The sequence below is a fragment of the Saimiri boliviensis genome, chromosome 17 (assembly GCF_048565385.1).
Source record: "Saimiri boliviensis isolate mSaiBol1 chromosome 17, mSaiBol1.pri, whole genome shotgun sequence".
Taxonomy (NCBI): Eukaryota; Metazoa; Chordata; class Mammalia; order Primates; family Cebidae; genus Saimiri; species Saimiri boliviensis.
Genome location: NC_133465.1, coordinates 54,810,814 through 54,824,881, shown reverse-complemented (window position 1 = coordinate 54,824,881; position 14,068 = coordinate 54,810,814). Strand labels below are relative to the sequence as shown.

The window sequence follows — 14,068 nt, the reverse complement described above, 5'->3', positions numbered from 1 at the left end:
GATCGCGCCATTGCACTCCAGCCTGGTTAACAAGAGCGAAACTCCGTCTCAAAAAAAAAAAAAAAAAGAAAAAACTCAACAATTATTGTCGAGATACATGACTTTTGCCTAAAGATATGACTATTATCTGACAAAATCAAAGTCTTTGAAAGAGAAGGTGAAAAGGAATTATTGAGAATAGAGATTTCACTGGGCATGATGGCTCATGCCTGTAATCCCAGCACTTTGGGAGGCTGAGGCGAGCGGATCACCTGAGGTTAGGAGTTCAAGACCAGCCTGGCCAACATGGTGAAACCTTGTCTCTAGTAAAAATTTAAAAATTAGCCAGATGTGGTGGTGGGCGCCTGTAATCCCAGCTACTCAGGAGGCTGAGGCAGGAAAATGCCTTGAACCTCAGAGGCAGAGGTGGCAGTGAACCAAGATTGTGCCACTGCACTACAGCCTGGGAAACAGAGTGAGACTCTGTCTCCAAAAAAAAAAAAAAAAAAAAAAAAAACAATGGAGGTCTCAAAAATTAAAAAAAAGACATTTCCTGTTGACCAGGTCTACAAATAAAAAATAAAAAAAGAATAAAGATCGCAGTGACGGCCGGGCGCGGTGGCTCAAGCCTGTAATCCCAGCACTTTGGGAGGCCGAGGCGGGTGGATCACAAGGTCGAGAGATCGAGACCATCCTGGTCAACAAGGTGAAACCCCGTCTCTACTAAAAATACAAAAAATTAGCTGGGCATGGTGGCGTGTGCCTGTAATCCCAGCTACTCAGGAGGCTGAGGCAGGAGAATTGCTTGAACCCAGGAGGCGGAGGTTGCGGTGAGCCGAGATCGCGCCATTGCACTCCAGCCTGGGTAACAAGAGCGAAACTCTGTCACAAAAAAAAAAAAAAAAAAAGATCGCAGTGACATACTTTCCAGGTTCTTGAGCAAGTGTTGATAAGGGGCATGGAGAGCCCCTCCTAGAACAAGAAAGGACCCCATAAATTATAGGGGCTCTAAGGAACAGATGCTCTACTTACCGGCAATTATGAAGTTGAAGTCAGGACTGTATTTTGAACAGTTGTAAACTTGTGCTTTGCATTTGTAGGGGCCTGACTCATGGGGTCCTGTGATGCTTAGATTAAAAATCACGGGTTTAGCTTTTCCATCCTGGGTTCCCAGGTGTGTCTTACTTCGAAACAATGAATAGGTGATCTGCAGTGATTTGTTCTTATGGGAACAAAACACAGATACATTTTGACCCTTCATGACCACATTAGTCTCTGAGTCCAAACATGGAGAAGGAAATTCTGAAAAACAAAATAATACACAAAAAAGTCCTTGTTAAAATCCTGGTTAGGGCTGGGTGCAGTGGCTCATGCCTGTAATCCCAGAACTTTGGGAGGCTGAGGCGGGCAGATAACCTGAGATCGGGAGTTTGAGACCAGCCTGACCAACATGGAGAAACCCTGTCTCTACTAAAAATACAAAATTAGCCGCGCGTGATGGTGGGCACCTGTTATCCCAGTTACTTGGGAGGCTGAGACAGGGCAATTGCTTGAACCAGGACCCGGGAGGCGGAGGTTGCAGTGAGCCAAGATTGTGCTACTGCACTCCGGCCTAGGTTACAGAGCAAGACTCTGTCTCTAAAACAAAACCAAAAAAAAAACCCTACAAAAAAATTGGCTGGGCCTAGAGCCTGTGCCTATATTCTCAGCTACTCAGGAGGCTGAGGCAGGAGAATCGCTGGAAACTGGGAGACAGAGGTGGCAGTGAGCCAAGATCAGCTCTTCATTGTGCTCCAGCCTGGCCGACAAAGCAAGACCCGGTCTCAAAAAAAGAAAAAAAGAAAAGAAAATCTATTTTTTATATATATATATTTTAAACTATGAAAGAATTAAGAGAAATACAGGAAAAGATTTGTGTATATCAGGTAAGGTTTGATCTTCCATGTAAGACACAAAAATTAGAAGCTATAAAGAAAAGATTGAAAACGTTGACTATCTTAAAATTAAAAACTTCACCATGACAAAATTAAAATTCAAGTGACAGCTTAGAAGAAAATGTTTAAGACATAAATAGAAGCAGAAGATTCCTTTTATGCATATAAATCAACTACAAACCAAGGAAAAAAGGACAAACCCCAAAATAAATGGGCAAATAGGATGAACAAGTCATTCCCAGAGGAAGAGATGCAGATGCTCACTAAACAGTGCTTGAAGCTGGGCAGTGGCTCACGCCTGTAATCCCAGCACTTTGGGAGGCCAAGGTGGGCAGATTACTTGAGCTCAGGAGTTCGAGAACAGCCTGGGCAACATAGTGAGACCTCATCTCTAATTTTTAAAAAACAAAACAGAACAAAGACCGGGCGCAGTGGCTCAAGCCTGTAATCCCAGCACTTTGGGAGGCTGAGGCAGGTGGATCACAAGGTCAAGAGATCGAGACCATCCTGGTCAACATGGTGAAACCCCGTCTCTACTAAAAATACAAAAATTAGCCGGGCATGGTGGCGCACGCCTGTAGTCCTAGCTACTCGGGAGGCTGAGGCAGGAGAATCACTTGAACCCAGGATGCAGAGGTTGCGGTGAGCCGAGATCACGCCACTGCACTACAGCCTGGGTAACAAGAGTGAAATTCCGTCTCAAAAAAAAAAAAAAAAAAAGTCATAAACTTGTTTAAAAAAAAAAATGCCATAAACTTTCCTCCCAGTCTTTGATCTGGACAATTAACATTTTCTCAGTCTTATATAAACTCAACTTTTTTTTTTTTTTTTTGAGACAGTCTCACTCTGTTGTCCAGGCTGGAATGCAGTGGCAAAATCTTGACTCACCACAATGTCAATCTTCCAGGCCCAATTGATTCTCCAGCCTCAGCCTCCTGAGTATCTGAGACTATAGGCCCATAATTTTTGCAGTTTTGGTAGAGACAGGGTTTCACCATGTTGGCCAGGCTGGTTTGAACTCCTGACCTCAAGTGACTGCCTGCCTCAGCCCCACAAAGTGCTGGGATTAAGATATGAGTCACTGTGCCCTGCCACATAAACTCAACTTTAAGACCTAAACTACCTTTCCAACCAAATAGCCATCCCTAAGTTTTTTTTATATAGGAATTCTAGAGCTTTTGTGGCCAATACACATGAAAAAGATGTTCAACTTCACAAGCGATGAGGCAACTGCAAATCAAAACAACACTGAGATACCATCTTTCACTTATCAGATTGGCACAAATTTTTTTTTTTTTTTTTTTTTTTTTTGAGAGGGAGTCTCACTTTGTCACCCAGGCTGGAGTGCAATGGCTTGATCTAGGCTCACTGCAACCTCTGCCTCCTGAGTTCAAGTGATTCTCCTGCCTCAGCCTCCCAAGTAGCTGAGACTACAGGCACGTGCCACGACACACGCCTGGCTAATTTTTTTTTAAAGTAGAGATGGGGTTTCACTATGTAAGCCAGGATGGTCTCAATCTCCAACCTTGAGGTGATCTGCCTGCCTCGGCCTCCCAAAGTGCTGGGATTACAGGTATGAACCACCACGCCCAGCACTGCACAAATTTTTTAAATGATTGGCCAGGCACAGTGGCTCACACCTGTAATTCCAGCAATTTGGGAGGCTGAGGCAGGCAGATCTCTTGAGTCCAAGACCAGCCTGGGAAAGAGCAAAACCCTGTCTCTACTAAAAATACAAAAGTTAGCTGGGCATAGTGGCAAGGTACCTGTATGGCACTACTTGGGAGGCTGAGGTGGGAGGACCAGTTGAGCTTGGAAGGTCGAGACTGTGGAGAGTCCAGATAGCACTAGCCTGGGCAACAGAGCAGAGACTTGTTTCAAATAAAAAAAAAAAAACCAAACAAACAAAAAAACACCCAGGCTGGGTGTTGTGGCTGAAGCCTGTAATCCCAGCACTTTGAGAGGCCGAGGTGGGTGGATCATGAGGTCAGGAGTTCAAGACCAGCCTGGCTGACATAGTGAAACCCTATCTCTACTAAAAATACAAAAATTAGGCCGGGCGCGGTGGCTCAAGCCTGTAATCCCAGCACTTTGGGAGGCCGAGGCGGGCGGATCACGAGGGCAAGAGATCAAGACCATCCTGGTCAACATGGTGAAACCCCGTCTCTACTAAAAATACAAAAAAATTAGCTGGGCATGGTGGCGCGTGCCTGTAATCCCAGCTACTCAGGAGGCTGAGGCAGGAGAATTGCCTGAACCCAGGAGGCGGAGGTTGCGGTGAGCCGAGATCGCGCCATTGCACTCCAGCCTGGGTAACAAGAGCAAAACTCTGTCTCAAAAAAAAAAAAAATACAAAAATTAGCTGAGCATGGTGATGGGCCCCTATAGTCCCAGCTACTTGGGAGGCTGAGGCAGGAGAATGGTTTGAATCTGGGAGGGAGATGGAGGTTTCAGTGAGCCAAGCTCAGGCCACTAGTGCACTCCAGCCTGGGCGACACAGTGAGACTCTGTCTCAAAAATAAAAAATAAAAAAAGAAAAAGAAAAAAAAACCCTAAATAAAATTTAAAAAGTAAAAGTGATTATGTCCACAACTGGAGAGGAAGGTAGGGAAACTCACCCACCGTTGGTGACAAATAGGATATGATCAGCCTTGCTGGGAGGGCAACTTAGCAAGGTCTGTAACAATTTAAACATGTATGCCGTCTGACCTTGCAATTTCACTTCTAGAATTTCATTCTACAGAGATGCTCTCAAGCTCTCATGCATCCACAAAGGATGTTTTGTACAAGGATGTTTGTTCTTTTATTTTTATTTTTCTTATATTTTTATTTTTTATTTTTGTACAAGGATGTTTATTGTAGCATTGTTTATATTGTCCCCCAAAAGTGAAACGATAAATAAGCATGGTTAAATGAATCATGGCTGAGTCATAAAATACCATGCAGCTATTGAAAAAGATGAGCTAAGGCTGGGTGTGGTGCCTCATGCCTGTAACCCCAGCACTTTGGGAGTCCAAGGTGGGTAAATCATGAGGTCAGGAGTTTGAGAACAGCCTGGCCAACATGGTGAAACCCTGTCTCTACCAAAAAAAAAAAACAAAAAAAAACACAAAAATTAGCCAGGCATGGTGGCACGTGCCTGTAATCCCAGGTACTCGGGAGGCTGAAGCAGGAGGATCCCACTGAACCCAAGAGGCGGAGGTTGCAGTGAGCTGAGATTGTGCCTCTATACTCCAGCCTGGGCAACGAGAGTAAAACTCCGTCTCAAAAAAAAAAAAAAAAAAAAGAAAAAGAAAAAGAAAGAAGGAAGGAAAAAGGTGAGCTAAATCAATATCTACTCCTTGGAAAAGATGTCTATAATATATTAAGTTAAAAGAAAGTCACAGGTGAGTTTATTTACTATGATACCAAATACAAAATGACTATTGGGAGCGGCTGGTTTTGGAAGTAGGGAGGAGAGAAGGATTGGAAGAGGCTATAACAGCATGTTTACATTTTAGACAGTAACAACCACCACCTTGGCTGTCACTTTTGGATGGTTTACCATATGACTGCCACTGTGTCGACGGGCAGGGATTGTCTCATTTGATCTGCATACTACCCTACCAGGTAGGTGCTTTTATTAACCCACTTCACAGATGGAAGAAATTAAGGTCAAAGTGGGTATGTCATGTGCTCAAGCTGCTGGCTGGTAACTAGTAAAACCAGAGCTAGACCACCTCCCAATGTATATTTCTAGTGTTGCTTGAATTATTTCACAATAATTTTTTCTGTCTTTTTTTTTTTTTTTTTTTTTTTAAGAAACGAGGTATCACTATGTTGTCCAGGCTGGCCTCAAACTCTTAAGCTCAAGCAATCCTACCCAATTAGCCTCCCAAAGTGCTGGGATTACAGTCCTGAGGCACCACGCCCACCCTGTGTTGGTTTTCTAATTAAAATACAACAATCACAAAACAACAAGAAAAGTTAGAAAACTTTCATTGTGAAAACAATTTCAATTGGGCACTGTGGCTCACACCTGTAATCCCAGCACTTTGGGAGGTCGAGGTAGGCGGATCACAAGGTCAGGAGTTCGAGACCAGCCTGGCTGATATGGTGAAACCCGGTCTCTAATAAAAATACAAAAATTAGCTGGGCGTGGTGGCTCATGCCTGTAATCCCAGCACTTTGGGAGGCCAAGGCAGATGGATCACGAGGTCAAGAGATCGACACCATCCTGGTCAACATGTTGAAACCCCGTCTCTACTAAAAATACAAAGCATTAGCTGGGCATGGTGGCACTTGCCTGTAATCTCAGCTACTCAGGAGGTTGAGGCAGAAGAATTGCCTGAACCCAGGAGGCGGAAGTTGCGATGAGCCGAGATTGTGCCATTGCACTCCAGCCTGGATAACAAGAGTGAAACTCCATCTCAAAAAAAAAAAAAAAAAAAGAAAAGAAAAAGAAAAGACTATTCTTTGGTTGTTCATGTAAAACCTCAGAAACACTTTTGAACGTATGCTCATGTTGCAATCAGACTGTCTCCCCACTTCAATGAAAATAGTTTCAGTAAGAAAGAAGTAACTGACACTTACCATTTGTTTTCATTGCCTTACAATCCAACACAGCTGTTTTACCTGAAAGAGAAAAGGAACAGGATAAAGCTCACTTTCCACGTGACGTGTTGGCTTGGAGGTTCAAGCCTCAAAGTGCTAAGTGGGGCTTACGTGTGACAGAAGAAAGCATGGCCCAGAAGAGGAGCTTGTTCAAATGGCTCCACATTCTCCGAGATGAAGTCCAGCACAGGGTTGAAAAGGCATAGTAGCACCACAGTGGTGAGTCACTCAGAGAACTTCCTCTTTTTCTTAGACAAGTTAAGGAAATCAGAGGGTTTGGATGACCTTTTCGTATTATGATTGGTTCGCTGGGCCAATCTGTCTTCCTCTATGAGTTCCTGTAAGAAGAGAGAGATTTTGTAGATTACCTCTCCCTCACACTGGCTGGGAAAAAGAAAAGGAGATAAATCTGACTGTTGGCAGGGCTGGTGGCTCACACCTGTAATCCCAGCACTTTGGGAGGCCAACGCAGGCGAATCACCTGAGGTCGGGAGTTTGAGACCAGCCTGACTAACTTGGAGAAACCCTGCCTCTACTAAAAATATAAAATTAGCGCCGGGCGCGGTGGCTCAAGCCTGTAATCCCAGCACTTTGGGAGGCCGAGGCGGGTGGATCACGAGGTCGAGAGATCGAGACCATCCTGGTCAACATGGTGAAACCCCGTCTCTACTAAAAATACAAAAATTAGCTGGGCATGGTGGCGCGTGCCTGTAATCCCAGCTACTCAGGAGGCTGAGGCAGGAGAATTGCTTGAACCCAGGGGGCGGAGGTTGCGGTGAGCCGAGATCGTGCCATTGCACTCCAGCCTGGGTAACAAGAGCGAAACCCCGTCTCAAAAAAAAAAAAAAAAAAAAAAAAAAAAAATATATATATATATATAAAATTAGCCAGGCATGGTGGTGCATGCCTGTAATCCCAGCTACTCGGGAGGCTGAGACAGGAGAATCGCTTCAACCTGGGCAGGAGGTTGCAGTGAGGCGAGATCTCGCCACTGCACTCCAGCCTGGGCAACAAGAACAAAACTCCATCTAAAAAGAAAAAATAACCTGACTGTTACATTGTCTGTGTAAACTCATCTGATCTCCTCGCTCTGAACTCAGTCTATGCCAAAAGGAGTTGGGTGGAAGTTTGATTTTGTCTTTGGAAGCAAACTGTCTTAAGCAGATACATACAAATATTATACCAAAAATGCCTGCTTTTTTTTTTTTTTTTTTTTTTTTTTTAAGACTTGCCTCACTCTGTCACCCAGGTTGGAGTAGAATGTTGCAATCCTAGCTCATTGCAGCCTCAAACTCCGAGGCTCAAGTGATCCTCCCACCTCAACCTCCTGAATAGCTGGGACCACAGGTGTGCACCACCACACCTGGCTAATTATTTTTATCTGTAGAGACAGGGGTCTTACTATGTTGCCCAGGCTGGTGTTAAACTCCTGAACTCAAGTGGTCCTTCTGCCTCAGCCTCCCAAAGTGCTGGGATTCCAAGTGTGAGCAAATATGCCTGGCCAAAAATGCCTGCTTTTGTTAAATGCTGATTCCTAGACCCCATTCCAGACTTACTGGATTTGAAGTCTGGGACTCTGATTTTTTCTTTTTTCTTTTTCTTTTTCTTTTTTTTTTTTTTGAGGCGGAGTTTCGCTCTTGTTACCCAGGCTGGAGTGCAATGGCGTGATCTCGGCTCACCGCGACCTCCGCCTCCTGAGTTCAGGCAATTCTCCTGCCTTAGCCTCCTGAGTAGCTGGGATTACAGGCACACACCACCATGCCCAGCTAGTTTTTTGTATTTTTAGTAGAGACGGGGTTTCACCATGTTGACCAAGATGGTCTCGATCTCTTCACCTCGTGATTCACCCTCCTTGGCCTCCCAAAGTGCTGGGATTACAGGCGTGAGCCACCGCGACTGGCAATTTTTTCTTTTTTAACATGAATTGCCTCGAGCAATTCTTAGGCACAGTAAGTCTGAGAAAGATTAGTACCAGGTGCTGCTGCCTCAGTGATTTCTGAATCAAGGGAGACTTCAGGACTTGTTATTACGGGGAGCCCTCCAGTGCCAGGAGAACTGAGGTAGGAATTAACTTAGATCAGCCTTTAAAATAGAACATGCTTTCTGGTGACCTTGGCAGTAAATTTTAAAAAGTAAAAAATAAACAAAAATAGCCGGGCGCGGTGGCTCAAGCCTGTAATCCCAGCACTTTGGGAGGCCGAGACGGGTGGATCACGAGGTCGAGAGATCGAGACCATCCTGGTCAACATGGTGAAACCCCGTCTCTACTAAAAAAAAAAATACAAAAAACTAGCTGGGCGTGGTGGCGCGTGCCTGTCATCCCAGCTACTTAGGAGGCTGAGGCAGGAGAATTGCCTGAGCCCAGGAGGCAGAGGTTGCGGTGAGCTGAGATCGAGCCATTGCACTCCAGCCTGGGTAACAAGAGCGAAACTCTGTCTCAAAAAATAAATAAATAAATAAATAAATAAATAAATAAATAAATAAAAATAGAATGTGCAGGCCAGGTGTGGTGGCTGGTGCCTGTAATCCTAGCACTTAGGGAGACCGAGGTGGGCAGATCACCTGAGGTCGGGAGTTCGAGACCAGCCTGGCCAATATGGCGAAACCCATACTCAGTGGGGGGTAAGGCAGGAGAATCACTTGAACCTGGGAGGTGGTTGCAGTGAGCTGAGATTGCATCACTGCACTCCAGCCTGGGTGATAGATGGAGATTCCATTCCAAAAAAAAAAAAAAAAAGAAGTCAATTGAAACAGAATGTACAGAGCCACTTTTTTTTTTTTTTTTTTACGGGGTTTCACCATGTTGGTCAGGCTGGTCTTGAACTCCAAACCTCAGGTGATCTGCCCGCCTTGGCCTCCAAAGTGCCTGGATTGCAGGCGTGAGCCGCCACCCCCAGCCCAGAGCCACTTCTTGATGGAGTGGAGATCACCAAAGGGATAGAAAGCCTGACTGTAGGGCTAGGTGGGCAAGACAGCTAGTTGACAGGTGCAAGAGTTGACAGGTCTACGAAGAGAGGAAGCATGGAGTGGAATGGCAGGGGGCAGCCTTGAGCTGGGACATTCATCTCTGTGCCTTAGGTCCCAAGGTGTAACCAAATCCCTCCTTATTGACTCGGGGTCACCCAGCTAGCATCCTCTTCCACCCAAACACGGGAGAAGCCCATTCTCAGCCATCTCCAAGAACCCTGAGCACTTAGAAAGTTCTGCTGTTGGCTGGGCATGGTGGCTCACACCTGTAATCCCAGCACTTTGGAAGGTCGATGTGGGCAGATCACCTGAGGTCAGGAGTTCAAGACCACCCTGACCAACAAATTGAAACCTCCTCTCTACTAAAAATACAAAAATTATCCAAGTATGGTGGCATGCTCCTGTAATCCCAGCTACTCAAGAGGCTGAGGCAAGAGAATCGCTTGAACCGGGAGGTGGAAGTTGCAGTGAGCCGAGATCATGCCACTGCACTCCAGCCTGGGCTACTCAGTGAGACTCAGTCTCAAAAAAGAAAAGAAAAGAAAAGAAAATTCTGCTGCCTAAGCAGGCCCACTGCCCGGTAAGGGTTTGTGGAAATCGCTAACATACCACCAGTTCCACTTTTAAAATCCTCTTAATCCATTATGGGTAACTGCAAAAGTGTGGTTGCATGAATGTTCATTGAAGTTTATTCAAAATATTAACAATAGGCTGAGCATGGTGGTTCATGCCTATAATCCCACCACTTTGGGAGGCCGAAGCAGGTGGATCGCCTCAGGTCAGGAGTTTGAGACCAGCCTGGCCAACATGGTGAAACCCTGTTTCTACTGAAAATACAAAAGTTAGCCAGCTGTGGTGGTGGGCACTATAATCCCAGCTACTTGGGAGGCTGAGGCTGGAGAATCACTTGAATCTGGGAGGCGGAGGTTTCAGTGAGCCACACCACTGTATTCCAACCTTTTTTGAGACAGAATCTCAGGGTGACAAAGTGAGATTCTGTCTCAAAAAAAGGGAAAAAAATTAGGCTAGGCGTAGTGGCTCACGCCTGTAATCCAAGCACTTTGGAGGCCAAGGTGGGCGGATCACCTGAGGTTAAGAGTTCAAGACCACGGCCGGGCGCGGTGGCTCAAGCCTGTAATCCCAGCACTTTGGGAGGCCGAGGCGGGTGGATCACGAGGTCGAGAGATCGAGACCATCCTGGTCAACATGGTGAAACCCCGTCTCTACTAAAAATACAAAAAATTAGCTGGGCATGGTGGCGCGTGCCTGTAATTCCAGCTACTCAGGAGGCTGAGGCAGGAGAATTGCCTGAACCCAGGAGGCAGAGGTTGCGGTGAGCCGAGATCGCGCCATTGCACTCCAGCCTGGGTAACAAGAGCGAAACTCCGTCTCAAAAAAAAAAAAAAAAAAAAAAGAGTTCAAGACCAGCCTGACCAACATGGTGAAACCCCGTCTTTACATATAAAAAAAAAAAATTAAAAAAATAATAATAATTAGCAATAGAAAACAATGCTAAGTGTTCAATAATAAGTGATGTGACAACTTTCACTGCTCCCACTTCTTCCCCCAAAGAGTTCTACTATCTAATTCTGAAAATGAATGTTAGGGAAAGGAATTCAGCCACGAAAGACAAGAAGAAATTCTGAGAAGAGCAGCAAGGACTTTCTTATCGACCTCTCTGTTTCACAGCAGATAGCGTAAAAGATGTCGGTTGATTAAGCCTGATCATGCCAATGATGGTGCAGCATATAATTGATGAATAACTGTGGGGAACTTTCTTTCTTTCTTTCTTTCTTTCTTTTTTTTTTTTTTTTTTTTTTTTTTTTGAGATGGAGTCTTGCTCTGTTGCCCAGGCTGGAGTGCAATGGCACGATCTTGGCTCACTGCAACCTTTGTCTCCTGGGTTCAAGCCATTCTCCTGCCTCAGCCTTCTGAGTAGCTGGGATTACAGGCACATACCACCCCATCTGGCTCATTTTTTGGTATTTTTAGTAGAGACAGGGCTTCACTATGTTGGTCAGGCTGGTCTCAAACTCTTGACCTTGTGATCTGCCCACCTTGGCCTCCCAAAGTGCTGGGATTACAAGCGTGAGCCACCATGCCTGGCCCTGTGTGGAACTTTCTAATTATAAATCCTTCCTGCTGTATTAATGGTATTTTCTTCTATATTGCCTTTTTGTGGCTACAGCGTGTGTGTGTGTGTGTATACATCTGTGTGTGTGTACATGTGTGTGGGGGGGGTTTGGGGGAGTGGGTTTGACATTGGGTCTCGCTCTGTCTCCCAAACTGGAGTGCAGTGGCACCATCTTGGCTCACTGACCAGAATCAACCTATCCTTCCACTTCAGCCTCTCTAGTAGATGGGACTACAGGCACAAACCACCATACACTGCTAGTTTTTTGATGTTTATGTCGAGACGAAGTTTATGTTGCCCAGGCTGGTTTTGAACTCCTGGGCTCAAGCAGTCCTCCTGGTTGGCCTTCCAAAGTGCTGGGATTACAGGCATGAGCCACCATGCCCAGCCCTTACTACAACAGTTTTACAGCATTTTTTTTTTTTTTGAGACAGAGTTTCGCTCTTGTTATCCAGGCTGGAGTGCAACGGCGTGATCTCAGCTCACTGCAAACTCTGCCTCCTAGGTTCAAGCAATTCTCCTGCCTCAGCCTCCCGAGTAGCTAGGACTACAGGAGTACACCACCATGCCCAGCTAATTTTTGTATTTTTAGTAGAGACGGGGTTTCATCATGTTGACCAGGATGGTCTCAATCTCTTGACCTCGTGATCCACCCGCCTTGGCCTCCCAAAGTGCTGGGATTATAGGTGTGAGCCACCATGCCCAGCCTAGTTTTACGGCATTTTAAAGAAGTTTGGATGGGTGAACTATCAGATACACACACAAAACTCGATCATCAACTTTTTCTTTTATTCACATCTGAGATGTTTTTGATCAGCATCCTGTCACTTTTCAGCTACTACTGATAGCCAGCTGGAAAAGAGCAGACAACCATAGGATCATTTCCCCACACCCACATTTTCTCTTTTTTTTTTTTTTTTTTTTTGAGACAGTCTCACTCTGTCCCCCAGGTTGGAGTGCAGTGGCACTATCTCGGCTTACTGCCACCTCTGCTTCCTGGGTTCAAGCAATTCTCCTGTCTGAGGCTTCAGAGTAGCTGGGATTACAGGTGTGTGCCACCACACCCGGCTAAATTTTGTATTTTTAGTAGAGACGGGGTTTCACCATATTGGCCAGGCTGGTCTTGAACTCTGACCTCAGGTGATCTGCCCTCCTCAGCCTCCCAAGGTGCTAGGATTATGGGTGTGAGCCAGCGTGCCTGGCCCCACATTTTCATATAGACCTGTGGAAATGGTTTTTCTTTTCTTTTTTTTTTTTTCAAGACGGGGTTTCACAATATTGGTCAGGCTTGTCTCAAACTTCTAACCTCAGGTGATCCGCCCACCTCAGCCTCCCAAAGTGCTGAGATTATAGGCCTGAGCCACTGAGCCCAGCAGAAATAGTTTTTCTCTCAGATCCAGTACAAATAGCAGATAAGACTTTGGAAATGAAAAATCATATTGGCAACTTCCAGTATTTTTAAGCTTGAGTAATAGTTGCAGTGACACGATCTTGGCTGACTGCAACCTTCGATTCCCAAGTTCTCAGGTAGCTGGGATTACAGGCACATGCCACCACGCCCAACTAATTTTTAAAACTTAGTACTAGAAACGGGGTTTCATGGTTTTGGCCAGGCTGGTCTCAAACTCCTGATCTCAAGTGATCCACCCACCTTAGGCATGAGCCACTACGCCCAGCCTCACACATTCTATTTCAAAGGCTGATCTAAGTTTACTCCTACCTCTGTTCTCCTGGCACTGGAGGGCTTACCATAATAACAAGACCTCAAGGCTCCCTTGATTCAGAACTGCACTTTTGAAAGATCCTATCTCAAAAAAAAATTTTTTTTCATGGTGATGTAGAAGAACATTTCATGATGTGGTAAGAAAATCATACTTAAGGAAAGAGAAAAACTATTATTAACAGTTGTAATATCATAAATCGTTTTTCTAAACAAGAAAGTGCGTAATTTATATACATAGAAAAACTATCTGGAGGCCGGGCACAGTGGCTCATGCCTGTATTACCAGAACTTTGGGAGGCTGAGGTGGGTAGATCACTTGAACCCAGGAGTTCAAGACCAGCCTGGGCAACATAGTGAGACCTTGTCTCTAAATTAAAAAGGGAAGGGGAGTTGGGGGAGGGGGAAAACTATCTGGAAGGATATTTTCTCAAAATGTTAACAATAGCCATATCTGGAGAGCAGAATTTTATTTTTGTTTTCTTATTCTAACTCTTCTTTCAATTATTTATTTTCACATTAATATTCTTATTATGGGCTGGGTGCCATGGCTCACACCTGTAATATCAGCACTTTGAGAGGCTGAGGCAGGTGGATCACTTGAGCTCGGGAGTTCGAGATCAGCCTGACCAACCTGGTAAAACCCTGTCTCTACTAAATAATACAAAAAAATTAGACGGGGATGGTGGCAGGTGCCTGTAATCTCAGCTACTCGGAAGGCTGAGGCATGAGAATTGCTTG

General features: G+C 45.2%; 1 protein-coding gene across 5 annotated transcripts in view; it reads right to left on the bottom strand.

The window, feature by feature from the left end:
* The window catches only part of MILR1 (mast cell immunoglobulin like receptor 1), a 56,519-nt gene extending 49,694 nt beyond the window's left edge, over positions 1–6,825 (bottom strand). For 3 of the 5 annotated variants that reach the window (XM_074388853.1, XM_074388854.1, XM_074388855.1), the window contains exons 1-3: positions 6,618–6,822; positions 6,486–6,527; positions 1,012–1,281 (exon numbers count right to left, since the gene is read on the bottom strand). In XM_074388853.1, the coding sequence (XP_074244954.1) occupies positions 1,012–1,281; positions 6,486–6,527; positions 6,618–6,672 (367 nt within the window). In that variant the 5' untranslated portion in view covers positions 6,673–6,822. Of the gene's footprint in view, positions 1–1,011; positions 1,282–6,485; positions 6,528–6,617 lie in introns of all 5 variants that reach the window. The other 2 variants (XM_074388856.1, XM_039476854.2) reach the window with 2 other exon arrangements.
* Positions 6,826–14,068: the final 7,243 nt, after the last annotated feature.